The 22077-nt window shown below is 38.7% G+C and overlaps 5 protein-coding genes and 1 pseudogene across 7 annotated transcripts; 2 read left to right on the plus strand and 4 right to left on the minus strand.

Moving 5' to 3' along the window:
- Positions 1-306: 306 nt before the first annotated feature.
- Positions 307-1322, minus strand: LOC111254726 (histone H2B-like). Its single transcript, XM_022815874.2, has one exon. The coding sequence runs from the start codon at positions 1246-1248 to the stop codon at positions 874-876; it is 375 nt and encodes a 124-aa protein (XP_022671609.1). The 5' UTR covers positions 1249-1322; the 3' UTR covers positions 307-873.
- Positions 1323-1509: 187 nt separating this feature from the next.
- Positions 1510-2824, plus strand: LOC111254725 (histone H2A). Its single transcript, XM_022815873.2, has one exon. It carries the CDS (start codon positions 1586-1588, stop codon positions 1961-1963), a length of 378 nt encoding a protein of 125 aa, XP_022671608.1. The 5' UTR covers positions 1510-1585; the 3' UTR covers positions 1964-2824.
- Positions 2100-4494, minus strand: LOC147754313 (histone H2B-like). The gene has a single exon (XM_086975988.1). It carries the CDS (start codon positions 3836-3838, stop codon positions 3464-3466), a length of 375 nt encoding a protein of 124 aa, XP_086832114.1. The 5' UTR covers positions 3839-4494; the 3' UTR covers positions 2100-3463.
- A 2597-nt stretch (positions 4495-7091) lies between these two features.
- On the minus strand, positions 7092-11884 carry LOC111254724 (3 beta-hydroxysteroid dehydrogenase/Delta 5-->4-isomerase type 3-like). Of its 2 annotated transcripts, none has more exons than XM_086975980.1 (2): positions 9548-11884; positions 7092-9341 (listed from the first exon to the last, which is right to left on the minus strand). In XM_086975980.1, exon 2 carries the CDS (start codon positions 9328-9330, stop codon positions 8173-8175), a length of 1158 nt encoding a protein of 385 aa, XP_086832106.1. In that variant the 5' UTR covers positions 9331-9341; positions 9548-11884; the 3' UTR covers positions 7092-8172. The 2 variants fall into 2 exon arrangements, with proteins under 2 accessions (XP_086832106.1, XP_086832105.1); XM_086975979.1 differs by having other exon boundaries at positions 7092-9378.
- A 168-nt stretch (positions 11885-12052) lies between these two features.
- LOC111254727 (histone H4) lies at positions 12053-12886 on the minus strand. Its single transcript, XM_022815875.2, has one exon. It carries the CDS (start codon positions 12811-12813, stop codon positions 12502-12504), a length of 312 nt encoding a protein of 103 aa, XP_022671610.1. The 5' UTR covers positions 12814-12886; the 3' UTR covers positions 12053-12501.
- A 67-nt stretch (positions 12887-12953) lies between these two features.
- LOC147754314 (uncharacterized) lies at positions 12954-17552 on the plus strand (annotated as a pseudogene). Its single transcript, XR_015317881.1, has 4 exons — positions 12954-13388; positions 13624-13698; positions 14777-14899; positions 16215-17552. The product of XR_015317881.1 is annotated as an uncharacterized LOC147754314 (transcript).
- Positions 17553-22077: the final 4525 nt, after the last annotated feature.

The following is a 22077-nucleotide window of genomic DNA, read 5'->3' on the forward strand; positions in this document are numbered from 1 at the left end:
TTTGGAGTAAAAGGCTTGGATTTATTAATATATTTATTGAATCCAATTTATTTTGGGTATATTTTGCTCATTTGGAGTGAAAGGCTTGGACTTATTAATACATTTATTATTAACGTATTTCCCGTTCATTAACAGTGGTGTCTTAAAAAATTTTGTACGTTAATTACGAAAACACCTTTAGTAGTTCTTTGTAAATTTCACCTTTCATGGAGCCAGTCGAAACTCGAAATAAAAAATCTGAATAAATGTAGTAGGAAAAATACAGAAGTCGGCTAATAGTATAAGATAGAAATGAAAACAATTGCATACGTCTTTTGCCTCATACGAGGGGGGTCTTTTTTTTTATTTACATTCTTACAAAGGGTTTTTGTCTTATGCATCGTTTAATTTCTACCATATCCGCCAAACTTCCAGACCAGAAATATTGTCATACATCAATATCATAAATTTATTTCTCACAGAACCGCCATTCACGTTAAAATTTTTAAGTAATTTATATGAAGTCATTTATTTGGTTTTCTGTCTAACTGGCCGGGTTGTTCCCATGCGCTCAAGAACGACACCGAACCAATGACAGTAATATCCAAAACCCGCGGGTTATTTTACCTCGGATACAAACTCCCTCAGGAAGCTTACTACAAATTCACAAACGCAGGGCAAATACGTCTCCTTATACTCGCACTCGATATATAGGTATATATATATACAGGTTATAATAACTTTACACAAATTCGCGAACAATACGGCTTACGTAAGGTCGGTCTGTTTTACGAGTCTGGTATGGCCTCATAACAGAGCCATAGTATAGCTTGCAGTTGTTTCATCAGCATCAAGATTTCTTGATTTCTCGACGATCCTACGACGACCGAGTATTTACTTGGACGAAGTGTACTTGGTGACCGCTTTGGTCCCCTCGGAAACGGCGTGCTTGGCCAGCTCACCAGGAAGCAGCAGCCTGACGGCGGTCTGGACCTCCCTCGACGTGATGGTCGACCTTTTGTTGTAGTGTGAGAGGCGGGACGCTTCGGCAGCGATCCTTTCGAAGATATCGTTCACGAACGAATTCATGATCGACATCGCCTTGGATGAGATGCCGGTGTCCGGGTGGACCTGCTTAAGCACTTTGTAAATGTAGATCGAGAAAGACTCCTTCCTCCTGCGCTTCTTCTTTTTTTTATCCGAAGCACGAACATTTTTCTGGGCCTTACCGGCCTTCTTGACCGCCTTACCAGACGGGGCGGGTGGCATTTTTTCTATTTTTCGACAAAACGTTCGGCCGACTGTACACTACGCACGCACAACACCGGCAAGATTAAGCGTCGTCATGGGTGTCTTTCTATTTATGGCGGCTTCTCAAGCCAATTCGGGAGCCAACATGGAAAGGGCTACGAAGAGAGGAAGTCAATGCACCAATTAGCGATGGCGTCCCAAAGCGCTCGCAGCGCCACATTGGAGAGGACGGTTCGCCGCATCTAGCCAACGTGCGCCCCTTATAAAGCCGCTGAGTTGCAAAATCATTGTAATACCAGTCCTGTGAGGTGCTTGTTGGAGGTTAATTGACGATTACACGCTAAGCGATATCAACATGTCTGGACGCGGAAAAGGAGGAAAGTCGAAGACCAAGGCGAAGACGAGGTCTTCCCGCGCGGGACTACAGTTTCCTGTGGGCCGTATCCATCGTCTACTCCGTAAAGGCAACTACGCCGAACGCGTTGGAGCCGGTGCGCCCGTGTACCTCGCGGCAGTGTTAGAGTATCTAGCTGCCGAAGTTCTCGAGCTGGCGGGAAATGCGGCCCGTGACAATAAAAAAACCCGTATCATTCCCAGGCATTTACAGCTGGCCATTCGCAATGACGAAGAGCTGAACAAGCTGCTATCCGGCGTCACAATCGCACAGGGCGGTGTACTTCCTAACATCCAAGCCGTGCTACTGCCCAAGAAGACCGAAAAGGCGCAAGCATAAACAGCCGGATGGCAATTCAACTCAAAGACAGGATAAAAGCACAGCTCTGTTCGGAACCAACCCTCCGTAAACTACGTCAAAGAAAAAAAACTTCAACAAAGTTAGATCTGCGAGCCGAATGTGTACTCTCTGTAAAGTTACCTTTCACACCCATTGTATTACCTAAAAAGCTGGATACAATCAGTTCATAGGACGATATAGTGACCGTCCCCATTGGGTGGTTAAAATATTAACGTGTGATATTATTGCCTATTAATTGCGGTTCTGTCAGGTGTTTTCGTATTTGACGATACGGTGCGGCGATTTCGTTAGACAAAAAGTTTAGCATATCACTACTTCTACACATCGATTCGACACGACGCGACACTGTGCGAGTGTGAACAGGTCCCAAAACAATGACGCACGTAAAATAATCTTTTCGACCAGCGAATTCAGCAAATAATGGCTTTCATATGATAACGGTAACTGATGGTAATGATGGTAACGCTGGCGATGACGCTCATCATAAAATAGGAACGAAACTTAATTGTGATGTTGAAGCAGCGAATTCAGCAAATAATGGCTTTCATATGATAACGGTAACTGATGGTAATGACAGTAACGCTGGCGATGACGCTCATCATAAAATAGGAACGAAACTTAATTGTGATGTTGTGAATGAATCGCCCACTTATTCTGTGACCTTGTAACACACACACACACACTTAGTTATATATCCTTTTATTATACAGCATACATACTTAATACCCCTACGTGAGCGCTAGTATTAAGTTATGAAAGTAGTGTGATTGGGACTGTAACTATAAGTAACTATACGTGGAGCTGAAATAAAGTCATTTTGTATCATATTGTGACAAAATACGAGTGAGCTTTTGTGTAAGTGCACGCCAAATTAGGTACTTAACAGTGCTAAGGTTAATTAAGTGCCAAATTAGGTACTTAACAGTGCTAAGGTTAATTAAGTAAAAGAGCAAAGCGACAGTTAAGTACTACTATTTCGGTGCGGCTGGAATATATGTCCGGATCATGCACGACTGGAATATATGTCCGGATCATGCATGCATTCTCATTTAGTGCATCTGTTGTTGCATTTTCGTGTTTGTTTCACGAACGAGTCGAGTATCACGAATAAACATACTCCACGACTACGATGCTCGTTCTTTATTGTCACACTTATATACTTAACTTCTTAGGCGCAAAAATCAAATGACGCAGCTAAGGTTCCTACTAAATATCAAAATACTCGCACGGACGGCCGTATACCCCATAACCAACCTCACCAGTTGGTGCAACGATGAAACCGTCCAAAGTATGTAACACATTTATAGCGAAACGATGCAATTTATTTGGAGGCAGCACGCAAGTTGCGGCCACTCATTTCTCTTCATACTTAACTTATCATACCTAAAAGAAAACCTCCCTCCATTGCCACCCTTCATGGTTCGAATAATCAGAAGGCAAGCATTGACCGTTGCAACCATTGTTGATCGTTAACGGACTTCACTTAGAAGCAGTGTATTTCGTGACCGCTTTGGTACCTTCCGAAACCGCGTGCTTAGCTAATTCTCCTGGCAGCAGCAGGCGAACCGCGGTCTGAACCTCTCGGGAAGTAATGGTCGACCTTTTATTGTAGTGGGAAAGACGTGATGCTTCTGCAGCTATCCTTTCGAAAATGTCGTTTACGAAGGAGTTCATGATGGACATTGCCTTTGATGATATTCCGGTATCTGGATGTACCTGCTTTAGAACCTTGTAGATGTAGATAGAGAACGACTCCTTCCTCCGTCGTTTTTTAGTCTTTTTGTCCGACGACCGCACAGGTTTTTGAGCTTTACCTGTTTTCTTGGCCGCTTTATTCGAGGTGCTGGGACCCATGCTGACTATGAACTCGAGCTCAACTGCTAAACACCGACAGCGCTACGATCATAGTGCATAATTATCAATAATTCTACAGTATTTATGGTAGATGGGTAGGGCGATCTTAAAGCATAAACTGGAGAGGGTAATGCTACAATGGATGGAAAGAACGAGTCAATAGTCGAAATGAAATTGCTGAGAGCGGTTTCGTGTTCTTTGCGGTCAAATTGGAACGGTCTCATACTTATTCGTGTCGAAAAACAAGATGTGATAATTGACTGTAATTTTCCGCTTTAAGAAAGATTGTGCGAGAAAAACTATTAGACAGTTCGATCTAATGTATGTTTATTTTTCAGTTATTGCGCCACAAGAAGCTATTGGAGTAAAAACGACAAGGATTTCAGTAATTTTTGGTTCACGGTTGTTTAAAACGTGCGGTAACTTTTTTTGATCTTATATGTGGTATGATACTGCTAACCATCAAATCCTTCGATTTATAGATCGATTAATGTCAATAACGAAATACATACGAAGGACCGGTAGAAAGCCATTTCGGTTGCACGTCATGCTAAAATTTACAGGTTCGCTGTCAGAATAAGGCGTAATTGGTCCGAAAAAGCCTTACGATGCTTCAATAGACGCAAACTTAACGTTAGGAGAGTTCTGTTTGTCAAATTATACCTGCTGATTCCGAAATATAAAACGGCCATTCTTTTACCGGTTTGCCTTATAAAGTTAATTTGACGAAAACGATAGTCTTCGAGAATCTTTCATTACAAACTCGTAATTGGGAACAGCTATAGTAAATCACTTGACAGGCTTAATTGCGACTAAGCTTGCGATTATATGCTTTCACGCGACACGAAGCTATGCAGAGGTCAGACTTGTAATCATCCTTCAATGTATATTAATCTGTAGTTCATATACACAAGTACGGCATTTTACACGTGAAAACATTTGCTCTGTACAGACTAGTTTGAGCTTCAAACAAGAAGCTGTTTCTGTGTTTTCTTGCCTTGCTTATCACGCTTGCCATACTAGATTCTCTAGCACCCAGTGCGTTTAATTTCATGCTTGTCTTCTAAAGAAGGAAAACGCTTGTATATTCTACTTTTTTTTTTTTTTCGATAGACGTTACTTGTAAGTACTGTTCCGCTTTTGGTATCATCTTGTCGGTCAAGCGCCAGCAGTAATCTTTACCTAGGCGATCAAATTGTTCTATCCACATTTCGGTCGATTCCCGTGACGTCGTCGGATCACCGAGGAATTCGACCGATCGGGTCGCTAACGTTTCGATATCGCTAGCCTTTCTACCGCTACCACCAAAATGAAGCCGACTGGCTTAGCTCTGTCGTCGCCGAGCAGGAACGAGCGCTTTAGAGCTACTTTGCCCTGCGCTTATATATACATAGACGTAGATTCATATGTTTATGTTATATTAATTAATCCAGTACGATATTTAGAGGCTTCACTAATTCATGGTACGTAGATACGTGAAACTCCATATTTAAATGCGAGTCCATGTAAATGATTTTTCTAACTCTAAAACACGATGCGGCCTTAAATAAAGTAACTACAAGAACCAAAAATAAGCAGTAGTAAGTACAGGGGACGCATTTAGATAATTTTTCTTCTCTATATACTTTGAATTTGGATGGAGAAAGCTAAAGTACAGCTTGTACATGTTAGAGTATTACTTAAATTAAATTTACTAAAATTCGTCCCTACCAGAACAATCCTATAAACTTTGGTAGTTATGGAAATAACTGTTTTTTTTTCGGGTGCTATTCGAACCATCGTGGGCTCATATTGGTGAAGTCCGTCCAACGCGATATGACAATATTGCTAAATCTGAAGATGCTTGTCATATTACTGAAAGGTGAAACATATGCTTCTGCTCGACGAACATGACAATCATAAAATTAATATATTAAGCAATATAACATAGAGACGTCATTTGTATGAGCGTCATTGACCGGACGACATACATAAGTATGGGTACTCAGACGAGGCCAATGGGGTAGCTAGGATACTATTTCATTTTTTTTACTGTTCTAAATGCAGTACTGGAACGGGATGACTATTGCTATATTTACTATTGACATACCTATTCAATGCCAGCCGACATAACAAATATTCCGTTGCCATTTATACGGACAAATGTCATCTTATGCATCGCTTGCACTTGCCCGTGCATCAGTATTACGTATCACTTCCTCAAACAAAGTACTTCTGTTTTACCAATAAAGCTAATGAAAACCGCTGAAGCCGGTTTAGAGATAATCGGCACTTGCAAATATAGGATACGGTTAAATTCCATCCTATAGATATAACTAAAGAAAGCTACGTAAAAACTTAAGCAAATTATAGTATGAAGTGTATACGAAATATAATGTCGTTGCTAACAGAACTGGCATCGCTTAGTTGTGGTCAGTTAAAACGAAGTCAGATCAGGGCGAGTTGGTTCTGTTGGACTCTAATTCTACCATACGAGATTGTTCTCCTGGGTTTAGGAGTGAAATTCAAGCTAGCATTTGCACTTTCGAATAACACTTGAAAAGTACATAAATGTTGTGTTATTCGTACTTGCTGCCGCTCTTCTGAGTTCATCGTAAAGGAGAACAAAGAGGAAGCACCGCAGTCTTCTAAGTTCAGTTCTAACTCCTCCACATCAATCCTCAGGGAAACACTGACACACAACAATATCTTTACACTTATTAATAAATTTCGATTGCAATCTCAGTTAGATTTTGGGGAAGAAACGTGAGCCTAAGGTGTTTTAACGCTGTGGACTAATGGAAAACCCCACACGTTAGGTGCGATTTTTTATTGGGTAATCTAATGTTGTCGTAAATGGTATATGCTGGATAGATCGCATAAGACGGAAACCCTACATAAGTCGATGCACGAAGGTGTGACAGTTGAGGCGTTCCCATTTTTAAATCACAAGTAACCTCCATGATATATGTATTTACAGAACATATATGCACATCTCGTCTCGGCAAAAGCAGAGAAGAAAGAGATAGACTAAGAATTTAAAAACGTGGTGTGCTATAGGCGAACTACCGCATCCTAAACGGGAGTGCTATGCACACAAAAGAGACAGCTTGTTGACAAGTACGTGAAGTACAGGATCACCTTGACAAAACAAATCCAAGGTCGTAATGGCATCGCATGCCTGGTAGTCAAAATGGCACAATTTGAGATCATAAACATAAGGCAACTATTCAACTACGGTATGAACCTAGAAATTGAAGAATTGTAGCATCTATTGATGTGAAGTACATGGTGGTACAAAATCAATTTATTGAAATTTTCATGAATATCCAGTGGCTGCCGTGCACATGTGTATATATGTATGTAAACCTGATAGCACAATAAAGTTACAGGGCCCGTGAAGACCGTTGTGTATTGCACGTTCAGTGTATTGCACATTTGGCAGTATACAGTGATTGATAATGACAACAGTAAAGCTCTCAAAGTATTAATTAACGTCCACACCTATACTGTCGTAAAAGGACCGATTATATGAATGAGACATTCAGAATTTGTCACATTCAAAATCAAAATAATAATTAATCACATCTATGGGAATGTAATTTATATACGTACATTTTCACTGACATAAAATATTATGATCGGTAATTTTGCGTCGCAAGCGATTTGTCAAACAACATTAATTATGCTCGCAAGATCAGGCGATGTACGACACTTTTTATGGGTGAACAATTGCCTCAGAGGCATCTGTGTCTCTTACAAAGGTCAAGGACTTGGAAAATAAGTGTTCGAGCTCATTCCAGTAAAAATCACTTAAATCGCGTTTCGTGCTGACAATAATGCAGAATGTTCTTCGCACTCGATTTAAACCAAAAATACTTAGCAAAATTGTGCTCTAACTAGTTTCGTGAAGTATACATTGAGGTCCATTGAAAAAATGTACTAGTAAGGTTGGAGTAGTTTAATAGTAACTAGATCTCGCAAGGTATTAAGAAAAGCCAAGATTTACAGAGCTAGCATATCGAAGATCATTGTGTGCTCGACGATTATGATAATTATACGAAGAAAAACCATACTACCTTCGACCTACCATTTACATGAATATACGTAAAATTGCATAGTATTCATCCACTGTATGCTGGTTTGCGATTTTGTAAAAAAAAAAATTGCAATTTCTCCGAAACACCCAATGTACTAAAATTATCTATCGAGTAATCGTGAATTGCTAAATTTCGGATGTTATAAATTTGCTAAATACACTTTATTAGAAATAGAAAACATTTGTCCGTCGTCTTCGTTTCAGGCACATTGCGATATCTACTGGTTTTAGACAGTTACAATAAGCAGACGATGAATTACACTTTGACATGCTTATAATAACCGAGTGAATTCTTATGGCTCATTTCGTGTGTATAGTACGGACAATATTTTAGTCGTAAAACAGCCTTTTGTCGGTTGAAGAAAACCGTTGTACAGGCATACCTAACGGCAGCCGGCGTCGGGAAGTACTCGCCGACCTGATAAATCGGCCGAATCAGTCTGAGGACAAAAGCACTAATGTTCATGATAAGGATCACTAACAGATACGGAATGATCGAGTCGCTCACTCGAATGCTGCCTTGCGCCTCGACGTACGGCTTGATCGAAGTGTACAGATCCTCGAGAGGGGTGTCATCCGTTATGTAATAGATTTCACCAGCACAGTCGGCATTTTTTTGTAGAGCGTTTTTTGCAATAACATGCGCGTACGCGATATTTCCAACGTACGTTGTTTGTAGCCGTTCATCAGTACTTCTGACTTTCTGGATCTTCGAATTTCCGTAAAGCTTGGCAATAGTCATAATCCGAGTTATAAAATGTTTATCTTGTTCACCGTAAAATGTCGTTGGCCGGAGGACACAGGTAAGGAGTTTCGCGCTTCCGTCTGCCAGCGGCAGGTTGTTGGCTTGAAGCACCAACTGCTCGGCGTGATGTTTGCTTTTAGCATATGGTCCCATGAGGAAGTTTTTGGGCACAAACGTTGTATTTTCAGTTCCATAAATGATGTGATTTGATGAGACTACAGTATCCGTCGTAGACGCAAACACAAGGTATGGGACACTCTCATGAATGCAGGACTCAATTATATTGCGCGTTCCTTTAACGTTCACTTCTTCTAACGCTTTTTCATTCGGAAAAAGCGAAATGTCAATTAGCGCCCCACAATGAATTACACAATCGACACCTTTACAAGCCTCGCGAACCGTTTGCAGGTTTGTCAGGCTTCCACATATTTCTTTCATTGGCTTTTTAGTGGAGTGATTTAGATTGTTTACATAAGGAACGAGATCAAAAAGGAAAATATATTGACAATCGTTATCGTACTCCTGGAGGAGTTTGACCACATGCTGTCCCAAACAACCACTGCTTCCCGTGACCAAAACCGCGCCTGTCGTTTGGCGAGCTACCGGAGGAACTTTCCAGAGGACATTGGTACTCCCTTTATTTTTACGAGGATCAGTGCCCATTATCATCTTTGTCTCTGCTGGTAATTCAGGACGTTTGACGCGTTTTCATATGAACTGTACGAAGTTGTATAACCATGATAAGAAAGATACAGAAGACTGGATCGAAAAATTAAACATTGAATTTTCTCAATATTATCAATAAATTACAAAAGAACAAATAATAATAAAAAAAAAAGAACGAATAATAAAAAAACGCCCTTGTACGGGTCTATGTGAAACATACACTAATTTGTTTGTATTCTTCTCTAACTTCACTTTATGAAGATTGACAGATTACGTGGTCACATCAATAATGGTACCGGTTGATATCAGCAAAAACCGTCTGCCCGGCGCCAAAAAATAAACGCGCGAAATTTGAAATATCCTACATACTTTTTCCAACCAATTGCTAGAAACATGCAACAGATGCTTAGAAACTCTTCTTTTTTGAATTGTTCATAATACTGAAACGGCATAAAGTAAGGATGAAAATCGTAAATTGTGTTTCACATATTTTTGATCATCAAACTTCTAATGACAAAAACGCTAATACCTAATTGTAACTACCTGCTTTGTTTTTCGAACTTCATGATCAATTTTTGAATGAACTAATTATACTATTTAAAATAGTATTGAACTTATCTATTTAGCCAATTAACAGGATACAGGATAGCGTATGCAAAATAAAAAAAAGTATAAAGCAAAATAACTTAATCAGACCTTATATTAGCCGCAGGGTTTGGCAACGCGTTTTTTGTGTGAACAAGTTTCGTGCCAAAGAACAGAGTTTAAGTGTTTATCGCAAAACGTTATATATAAAATTCGTATTATTAAAAAACTATATTTCGATCACATTTCAACAGTATTAAAGTACTTCTTTCACATTTGAATAAGTAATATTAAAAAAAATATCTTTCTTCGGTATAAAAACCATACGAAGTTTTATATATTTTCGTATAATAATACATATTACACAAAAATAACAAGATGCTTGACAATTGATACGTTTTAGAATATCAGGCCGCGTTTACACTCGCCTTTGCTTTATAGGTGTTACGTGATAACCAGACAGTTTTATTTCGATGCGAATGCTGAATACTATAAAATTTCCATATTCAGCTAACGGTGATAACATTTACAGATTCAGCTAATGATTATGATTATGATTGACTGCTTTCTTAGTACCTTTATTGATAAGTAGAAAAACAACGTATATATATATATGTATATATACGATAACTACATAAACCGATAAGTAAATGGAGTTAAGCAGTTCCTGCGTTTGCACGTGCAAAACTTTTTGCATTCGTAAGTATAATTTTAAGTAAAAATACAGTATCATTGATACGTTTCCTGTAATCTTCCCGTTTTCACAGACACTGACAAGATTGTAGAAGGCTATGTTATTTTGTGTGCCACTAGACTGTAGCTTCAGTAAAATAGCGTACTGATTGTCGTGCTCTGTTCTTTTAAGTTCGTTAATAATTTTGATAACTTCACAGTAGGAAGAGTGTAATTACATGTTAGTTTTTTTTTTTGAAGGGCGTTGCAAGCTGTAATTTAAGAGCTACCCAAACAATGCCCAAATAAGTAAGTTTTCAGCAGCATTCCGCAAAGGAAAGTCTTTCAAATGGTTTTCTTAATACTACCAGACCCACAGTTACTTTCGGACTTTCATAAATCTAAATCTGTTTCCCTGTCATATTGTAACTTCCTCTATTTACACAAATTGTGCAATATATAGGTATTGGTTTTAATGCGTGTGTATTGCATAGGGTCCCGATGTTAAATCAATTGTTCAGTATTGCAAGAACCTCATGTTCAAAAAAAAAAACATTCAACAAACGCCTCAGTTGAAAGCACGAGATCAGAGACGGTACAGCGACATCATGGCTGCTTGCAACTAAAAAATGGCTAAGAAAAACCTTAAGGAGAACTACTTAAGCCATAATTGAATAGTTTACAAAATCAGGTCGGTAAATGTCAAGAAATGCTTTCTTTGTGCAGCTCACCAAATATACATATATAGCACGTAAGGCAACCTTATAGTAAATGTGTATGTATTTAGAGAACAAAGAATAATCTGTATGAAACCTTTAAGACTTCGTTAAATCGTCAACAGTTTTCGCAATTTCTAAAACATACTGTAGCTTCTTTAATTAAGCCCACCAACAATAGACAGGTAGGCCACGTTGTTGAGTACCTAAAATAAAGCTTGCCTGACCTGGTATCGTGCCAGGCTTAGTTGCGTAGCATCGCATTCAAGGATCCATTCAGGTTTAACATCCCCTTCAGCTCCACCGTAAACCAGTTCGCAATTGGCCGCGATTACCAGCAAAGCTGCAGTTCGCAATTTGCCGCGATTATCAGCAAAGCTGCTTACTTTTTTACTTTTGTCTTTCCGTACCATAAAAATCAACCATCTGTTTATCTGCGCCCGTTAGCTGCTGACGTTCGCCTGCTCTTTTTGTCTTCCTTGTGTATTTATGGAGTGCAATCTACCCACTCACCTATCTTATATATCACACACCGCGTTAGGAGCTATTGTTATACAACAACACAACAAAGGTAAACATGGCCTCCAGCTAAAAATACAGATGCGTGGTTCCTACATTGCTATTGCTATCAATAAAAATATATCAGACTATACATCAATTCTTCATTATAGTTCGACTCTCAGTATATGAGGCTACCAATGTATTATCATATTACACTAAAATAAGCTACTATGGCTTGAAGACAATTTACCTCCTTTAGTACGATAAAGTTTTATTCTCATGATGTATACATGTCACCTCACAATAAGAAAGTGTTTCATTGTGGCGTTGTTGTCGGAACTTGCGTATCCCTAACGGCGTTGCGACGTTTCAACGTGGTCGATCCCTTTACTAGTCTGAACATCGTTTGAGTTTTATTTCATTTTTTTTTATAGTGCGCATACAAAGTTCCCGTACCGCAGTTTCCAATCAATTAAAGCTAAGATTGTTTTTCGTAAATTAGCGAATATTATAATACATATTAACAATTCCGTCAGTGCACGATGAATTTCAGTCACTGCATCACGGTACAATACAACTTTAAGTTTGTAGAGGTTTCGACAGCTGCTTACAAGAGCGGCTTTTATCTGCTACCTTGTCAGCCCTCAATCGGGCCATGTTGTGCTGTTCGATCAGCACAACAAATACAAGTGGTGTTGACCTAACCACCAAATCCGTACAGAGTGCGGCCTTGCCGTTTGAGAGCATATACAACATCCATGGCGGTAACTGTCTTTCTCTTGGCGTGCTCGGTGTAGGTAACAGCGTCACGGATAACGTTTTCCAGGAACACTTTGAGCACTCCTCGGGTTTCCTCGTAGATCAGGCCGGAAATACGTTTGACACCACCACGACGCGCTAGACGACGGATGGCCGGCTTGGTGATTCCCTGGATGTTATCACGAAGAACCTTACGATGACGCTTGGCGCCTCCCTTGCCAAGGCCCTTTCCACCCTTACCGCGTCCAGACATAGTCGCACTTTGCAAATGGTTATTGTGAACACCAAATCCAGCAACGCACTCACAAACGATGCGATCTCTGTCTTTAGTTGGTCTTTTATAGCTTCACAAGGCACCGCCTGTACTGACAGCCACCGTTTGAAATTGACCGACCAATCACAGAAAAACTTCATCAAAGAACTGTTCCCATTGGCTGGTTTCACGTCGATGAGAGTTAAAAGCCAACTGCGCGGGTTTTTTTGAAAACCAGGAGTTATCGAATGTACCGAAGCTTTGCCACTGCCAAAGATTTACTGACGTTGCCAACTTGAATCTCATTGTCACCCATTTTGCACATGCGGATTGTATCCATGTGGTTAACAAGATCTATTTCAGATTTAGTTAGTGGCATATTTACAATAATCATGCCATTCGCAATGTACTAAGCGCGTACACACTTCTGTTAACGGTTACTGCGCAAGCTGAAGTGTGAGCTTGTGTTATGTAACTCGAAACGCGTTTGACTTTGATAAACGTTTCTTCGTTACAATAAACTACTTAGTAAAAATATTCTATCAGTGCCAAGGAATACCTAGAGCTCGAAAAAGGTTTGTCTGTTTAATGTTATAATACGCCGGATAGAACACATCTAAATATCATCTTTATATCTTGCTGGGCGACAATATGAAGTCAACTAATACATATCAGGCGTATTAACGAACGCCGATAACTGAATAACCGGTGTGCTAATCTAGAGTGCGTATCAGAACGACTTGAATAGCATAGAAGCTGAAAGGGCTGATAGGATCTTGGTGGTGATTTCGGGCTTTTTCTGCCAATTAGTAATGTCCTCGACACCGATCTAGTTCCTGTTGGCGTTTCCAGATCTGCGCGTTTGCATTCAACCGGCTAGTTAAGGCAAGTTTCCACATGTAGCAGCAGCAGCAATATCGTTTACAGCTAAAAATAGACGTATCATTATGAGTAGTAAAGTTACTAGTTTTTACATGACTGTACAAGTTCAAGTGTGCGTCCCAAAACCAGCCTCACAATATGCCATTTGTATGCGTTACAATACTCAATGCTATTCTACTCTCTTACTATACTTTGATTGCAGTACCTTACCTGAGTTGGATTTTGTTGCGTTAGAAATAGTTATGGCTAATAACTAGTTTGAATAAACAAGGTTAGCTTTGAGTCTGTTCTCTGCTTAAGATAAATCGGCAATAAAGACGTTTTAACACACTGCCGAAACTGTATTCGTGTCTTATTTGTATTCTCTGTTTGGTTTCGATAGACATCGATTTTAAACGACGGGAAACATTCACATAATTATTTGTATGCCGCAGTCTGTCGTACCCCTGCTGTTCAGATTGATAAATGAGCGCTTTCGCGTTAAAAAAAGTAAACTACCTTCTCAAGCTAGATCTCTTTCAAAGCCGTATATCGGTGTCTCCAGGCAGTGTTGCATCCTAACGAAGATCGCTTATGTAAACTTTTATATAGCCATCTTGTATTTAACTGAATGTTTAGCACCTTTATCATAAAGATAATAATGACAATGGAGTAAGCATCTGCCAAAATGTATTTAGATTGCCATTTTACCAGCTTAAAGAAATACCTATGTGATCTCTGAGGCAGACCGTTTTAACTTAAGTATGTATTTTGGTTTTGGATGGATCCTTTAATTGCTTTTTCTATAGTAACACTATTTTATAGGGTAATTTTTAAATCGGAATTAACTAGCTCGGTTAAAGATTTTTCAAAAGGTTCGCTATTTATTGTGCATACAACGAAAACGGTTTGATTAGTAGCAGGTCGAATTTATCTAGCTCAAAGTTTCACAAGTCAGTCAACTGTTTATGTCGATTATCGTTTTTTAAATGGGCATAGCTTAATAAAATGATCTTATTATTAACATTATTATGTATGACAATGAGTCCTTCCATTTTCGAGTTTACTTAAACGTTCGAATTTGTATGACATATTGTTTCAGGAAAACTATTTCATGCTCTACTGCAATGCTCTGTCCGATGAACGACGATCCTTGAGATTACCGAATTCATCTCTTGTATAGTTTCCAGCACAGTTTAGGACTTAAGTGGTCATTATATTGTCCGTACGTATTTACATGAGACATCATACGCGATCTCGACCACCTGGAAATTATACATTGCTAAATACTAGATTATAATTAAATCTACACCAGAAAACTTTTTAGTGCTATAAAATGCTATGAGCCAAACCGATAGATCAATAAATACTAGCCAAACCATACCAGATCAACGTAGAGTATCCATATATATCTTGCTCTTTTTTAGATGAGCTTTAAGTTATTAAAATAAATGTGTAGAAGTTTATTCCTTACCATTAAATGATCAGTTTTAACGTTATCTTCAGATGGAACATGACCTTTAATAAAAGGGTGTGCCCATATACTGTCATATTTCATACTGCATTAATCCTACTGGTAAACACACTGCTAGATAATATAATACCAGGTATTTGTCAAATAATATTTTCGTAACATTCAAAGCGCACGTTAGTATTCAAATAACCAAAACCTTTCGTCCAATTACAAAAATAATCAAAGAATATTATTCTGAGACTAAACTGGAAGTGTTCGATATTTTTTAACAGACTTTAAATAGGCCGTTATCTCTATCTAGTTCCATATTGAATTCGAGCATTTTCCACGAATTCTACATGCAGTTGGATATCTTTGGGCATAATCGTGACACGCGTAGCATAGATTGATTTAGTACACTCAAAAGGACCTACTAAGAAGCTCCCGATGCTCCATGTAGAGCCAAAGCTTCTGAGCTTTAGAAACGCAAATCCGTCTTAAAATCCTGGTCGATTTTCTAGACCACTTGTCGAAACGAAAGTCTGCGAGATAGTGTCCCTGTCGATTTCTGGTAACTTCGAGTTTCATACAGGAAAACAGTACCTGATCTGTAACGATGAGACCTTTTTATACTACCGACAGGTAGCAGGTACCGATTTGCGCATAGTCCAGGTGGCCAACTGTTTTCACACAGCCTCTTCCCCGGTAGACTTGCGAAGAGCTGCTTTGATCGCGCCACAGCTCACAAACTGTTCTACTTTTCGGCAGAACGACAAATAAAATTGATGCGATACGTGTCTACTCTTTTTAAAGGAAGGGTAATACCTATGTGGGGCGTCCCCTCGCGGAACGCCAAACAGGAGCACATGTACGCTAACCGCAATGAACTATAGGAACGCATTTAAAAAACAAATCACAATGATTACATAAATAAGCGGAAATGGTCGAAAATGGTTATTATTAAATTATTATTGGTTGCGTGCATCTGTATATATAATTGATGAATTGATGAAAAAAGTAGATATAATTGATGAATTACATAAAAAAGCGCATTTTAACTAATGTTGTCATTTTTCTTTGTAACTAGTCTGCGCGCGCTCTTACTGCATAAATTCGACCAATGAGAGAGGCAGCTTGCTCGGTGCAGCATTCCGATTGGTTCTTTAGCCCTCTGCGATGCTGCAATGTATGGTGTCTTGCCGCAGTATATAAGACGCAGCCAGTATCTTGCTAGCATCTTTCATACGTTTAATTTTGCGCATGAATTAATATGTGTAGCCGCGGCAAGGGAGGCAAGAACCTTGAAGAGGGTGGTGCCAAGCGTCATCGCAAAGTTCTCCGAAAGAACATCCAGAAAATCATCAAGCATGCTATCTGTTGTCTGACGCGTAGTTGTGGTGTCAACCGTATTTAACCCGATCCACGAGAAGAGGCGGGACGTACGTAAGGTGTTTCTCGAGGACTCCATCTGAGACGCGATCACGTATAAAGAGCACGCCAAGAAAAGACCGTGACGTCCGTTGACGTGGTTTGTGTCCTGAAAAGGCGAAGACGTACACTCTACGGTTTTTGTGCTTAAACAAAATGAATTCACCAATGAACAAACAACCCTTTTCAAAGCTACCAGCAAACACACGCTATGTTATTTTATTAAGCTATCTCGTTTTTGTACTTAGATATTGAAAACTACCTTACAGCGCCCAGCATCCTGGTTTCGTTACCCTTTTTGTCTAGCTGATCTGCATAAATGTATTAAGCTTATATACTTACATGAAGTATATGATGCGACATAACTTCCAGAATTGTATTTCTACAAACTCGTATGTAATATACGATAAATGCGAAAGTGGATAGGACACTGTGTCATTTAATGGGAATACCGTTTCTAGGCATTTGTTCCGGTTTACCAACCAATGGGAACAATGTTTTTGTGATTTGGCCTATGTTGGCGCAACTAAACTTTGTATCTTAAAAAACGTTATGCAAATGAACTGCGCGACCATCTACAGATTGACCGAACGTCCAACATGAAAAGCTTTTCTAAGTAGTATCAAAGGTTTGAAATACAGTATACTAATGATCCATGTTCTGAGGCAATCTCAGCATCATAAACCGCATGCTTTCTGTTCGCAGCAGCTTCCTTAAACATAGAGGTTTGTTTTTAATTTTTGTACCGAGAAATAAGTACTATGTAAAAACTTAATAGACTTAGAAATACGTAAATTGGCTATGCAAGGGAAAATTTCAGGTGCACTGAGGGAGGTATTTTTCATAATGTTCAGATTTGCTTCATTTCTAAAGTAGCGTTTGTAAAAGACGAACGGTATATATCCAGTGGCTGATCAATACATTTCCGCCAACTTTTTTTCAATGTTTTAAAGAACTATTTTCTTTGATGGAATAAAACCTCTATTTGTCGTTAACATTTGAAAATGTTTTAGATTGGCAAGGCTCTTAAATGAAAAATAGAACTTTAGGCCTTGTGTTATTTGTGTTCAGGTAAATACCTTTTGTATTTTTGCCGTATTTTCAGAAAAATTAAGCGATGGCTAGGACCCTAAGTCTTTGGTTGAAAAAGCCATGGATCGCTGGTTTTAACCTTGCCATTGAAACATATTTATCCCACAAATTTTGTTGAGCAGATGAACTGAAGTGTGTTTACACTCACGAATTCGTACTCGACTTTGTCTATATGATTTTACATACGTTGCTCTCCTGTATAGCAATACACATTATATGTAGTAATCAAAAAACATTAGATTTGACTTTAATTACAATGATTTTTTGCCGAATTATATGAGTTCTTTTTATTAACGTGATAGACCGTTACCTTTGATCAAAGTGGTATCACTGTACTTCTTGTCTGTAAGATGTTTTAATGGTGTAGCGTATCATTGAAATAGGCGTTAAACAAGGTTCCCTCACCAGGAGACTCCCCACTAGAGATTTCGGTCACACCTTCTGCAACCCTTGTAAACAGGACTGAACCTTTTTGAGACTGAAGGTGCACTTTTCATCTCTCTAAAATATAGTTACTTGTAAAGTAACGCTAATATTGTAAGGCATAGTGTTTTTTAAAGGCCTTTTTCTAACGCAGTAGTCGATAGATATGGCCTACGGGAAAGTGAAGATCGGCTCACGACGGCTTCGATTTAGAGTCGGAATTGGCCTTACCGTCTTTTTCGCGACAATACATTACGTGATCGTGGTGCTAATGGTATTCAAGCGTAGTTATAGTAATTAAATGAAACAAAATGAGAACCGTCACTTTATAACGAAACGGTTTGGGTCAATTAGCCGACTCACTCTTGCCACATTCGTACCGCAAGCTCATTACGGATCAGTCGCGCCCCCCTTTCTACTGCGTAATGCACACGTCAGTGTCACGAATGCCGCTATCGACCCCCATAAACTAGAATAGTTGCCAAGTATCTTCGATGTTAATTTCTTATGGCAAAACAGATCTAACTTATAGGAAAATATCTGGAAATACCAGAAAAAATGTAGAAAAGTACCTGGAAAAACCAAAAAGACTCCAAAAGACGTCCGGTTTTCGGACAAAAAGAGCAAGGGACGTCGAAGGAAAGAGTCGTTTACCATCCGCATCTACGAGATACTCAGGCAAATCCGCTCTGATACGGATATTTCGTCGAAGGCCATGTTGATCATGAATGCTTTCGCAAATTCTTCGAGAGGATCGCTGTTGAAGGTTTCCATCTGTCTTATTACAAGGATAGGCCGACCATCACCTCGAGGGAGGTGCCGACCGCCATCAGGTTGCTACTACCTGGTGAGCTGGCAAAGTGTGCCGTGTTCGAGGCTACAAAGGCTGTCGCCAAATATACTTTATTGAAGTAGATTCACGTAAAGGTTATAGTTGTTCAAACGGCTCTTTTCAGGGCCATCAAACGCACCAAGACAAATCCACCTTCAAAGACCTGCTTGCAAGGGACGGCTCATGGATTCTGTAGACAGACTAGTTAGTTTCTCATAGTTTGTAATTTTACCTCATGCAAGATTTCATGTAAGTGAATATTGGATGTTAATGCAATGAATTGCATTCATGAAGATCCTTCTTGTCCACGGTTTTTGAATCAATTACGTTCACAAAAAAATTTAGCACAACAATTAAAAATACTTAATTGCCGCTTCTATTTCGGAACGTTTCGAACCAGATGAAGCACTCCCTCTTTTTAGTTTATGTACAGAGAAAGCAATTTAGTCATTATCTAAATATCTTTTTACAAAGGTTTGATGTTAATATTAATAAATAAATAGATGGATATGTCGTGACAGCTTTATATTTGCAGGTCTGAAAAACGTTAGCTTATTACTGCGGTTTATCCAAAGGAATCCCCGCAATGCCAACGGCATTACTCTTTATTGTAGAATTATATGAAGTAGGTTTAGACACAAAATCATTCATTGAAAAGCTGTATTTTTCGGCATAAATGAGGTCCGAGACAAATTAGTGAACTTGCTATATATTTTCAATGGAATATAAAATGTATTATTATTGGTTTTCAATTTCAAAGTAAGGTAAATGTTATTCAATTACACAGGTGTATCAAGTACAGTTGATACTTTAGCTAGAAGTTGAGTTGTTATACATAACTCTGCGCTCGTGCGGATGTCTGATAAAGCACCTCCTTTCAACCGCCTAATGTCAGAACGGGGCACGACACGGTCACGTGTTCAACATACGTTTATTCACACGGGAATTTATGATGATTCCACATGATTTGGGTTGCATCTTTTGCTTGGGTCAAAAAAATCGCCACGAGATCTCAGCATTTTATTGATACCGTTCCTCACATATACGTCAAAAGTAATTTGATGTACTAGGGTTAAAAATGCAGTCACAACATACAATTAGATCACATTATATTTAGAGGGTAGCGAATGTATATTGCAGTTATTTTCCTGAAGTACGTAATGCATTCAATTAAATGAACATTGATTTCCTAACCGAATGCGCCCTTAAATCACCATGAAGAGCTATTGAAAAATTAATTTTAACGAAACAGTCGCTAATAAGATTCCAGAGATTATGAAAACCGACCCTGTTGGTACATACCCTCATGTACTCCATTTACGTGAAACACCGTTCGATTTCTTGCCGTGCCTAAATCCTGTGAACCTGTGACTTCACGTAAAACATGGCTAGACGCAGTCAACTTAAAACTGTGTTTAAAACTGTGTGTGTGTGTGTGTCCAGTAAACGCTAGATAGGACCGACTCCGTGTGTAATAGTACGAGTGAACAGATTGAATTAGTCGGAATAGTTAGTTGGCGTCTTTTATCCATCGGCGATGGGGTGCATTTTATCTGTTTGGCGGAAAGTAACATCTACAATTTTTAGCTGAGTTACGCAGATGGTCATCAGGATTATGGAGGCAACCAAAATGCAGAAGGCGAATAAAGGTCAAAGTTTTGATCGTAAGGACGCACAGCAGGATGAGTATAGCAAACGACGAGGAAACATTTTGTGCAAGCTTAATGTTCACAGGCTGTATGGTTATTTTCTCCAAGGGGTCTATAACAAAAAAAATTTTATTCTCATCTACAGTTTTACACACGTTCATCAACGACATATGCATCAGTGAACTTGCGGCCAAATCTGGTAAAACTAAAGATTTACTACAGAGCAATGTTTTAAGATAGTGGTTTTTGAGCGGAAACTGTAGTAGTCTGTCAATCGAACCTATAAATATAATGGACATAGCTGTATACAGTTTTGAGTACAATTGCACAAAAAAGTTAGACATTGATTATTTCATATAGCTGAGGTTAAATGGATATATGAAGACCATCAAGCTGTTGTCGTTGTTGACGATAAAATGAATTTTTAACTCCTGTTTCATTTAAGCATTTGTTCACGCAAATTTTACCCAGTGCTATATGCTTTCTATACGCAAACCACGGAAGCACTTGTCATTTGTGATAAAGCCATTATGTCGATGGTGTTTGTAATTTATACGCATGGTGCTTCAAAAACGTATACATTGTACCTTGATTAGACCAGTACTTTTTTGGAAGTATAGTAACTGTAATAGTCTAACTTTCTATGTATTCGGCAGGACTTTAATAAAATAGGCAAATCTCATTTCTAACTGAGTACCTGCACACTATCATCGTCATCTAAGAGCATATATTGATGCGAATCTTCCAGAAAATACTAGGTTGAATAAGGACCCTGCTTGTTCTCAGATCCAACGCCAGTGGACTTTTCTTCTTGTCGAAGTGCCTTGAAAATAAACTCAATATCGGAAAAATGCCGAAACAAAAGTATAGAACAGCCAAATTTGATCTTGTTAAATGTTTATGCATTGATAGCCACCGACCAGAACAGTAATGATTTTCAACATCTTTAGTTGGAGGAATAGTTAACGTTGTGTAAATTATTCCGCAATGTGAATATTACTTATACATGAACAAGAGTTGAAAATATAATTATTCAAACTGCGTATACATTTTTAAAGACACCCTATATATATATATATATATATATATATATATAAAAGTTTTAATCGTTCGACATCTTAGGGTACCGTATAACAAGGAATATCCATCAACTATATAACAACTTCGCTGTTTCTAATAAATAGAATTTTAGCGACTAAGGAATAGGAAGCTGACATTAGACTATGTCAATACTGCTATTATAGGCGTTAATTTTATGAGTGTTCCGATATACAAACTAGTCCGAATCACTATATATTTTACATTTAAATCTAATCAAATAGCATAGTTCTTTATTGAATAAGTATACCATGCTCCGCAGAATCTCAACGACGCGTCATAATTTTTGCTAACGTCGATGCGACTGTACCACATCTAAGGACATGTTGATTTTCTTTTAATGAAACGACATTAATTAACAGATTTCATTTATAAATGGCGCCGCATATCGGTGGCGACTTACATGCGACAATTTTTGCAAAAATCCC

The sequence above is a fragment of the Varroa destructor genome, unplaced genomic scaffold, assembly GCF_002443255.2.
Source record: "Varroa destructor unplaced genomic scaffold, Vdes_3.0 BEIS01000007.1, whole genome shotgun sequence".
NCBI lineage: Eukaryota > Metazoa > Arthropoda > Arachnida > Mesostigmata > Varroidae > Varroa > Varroa destructor.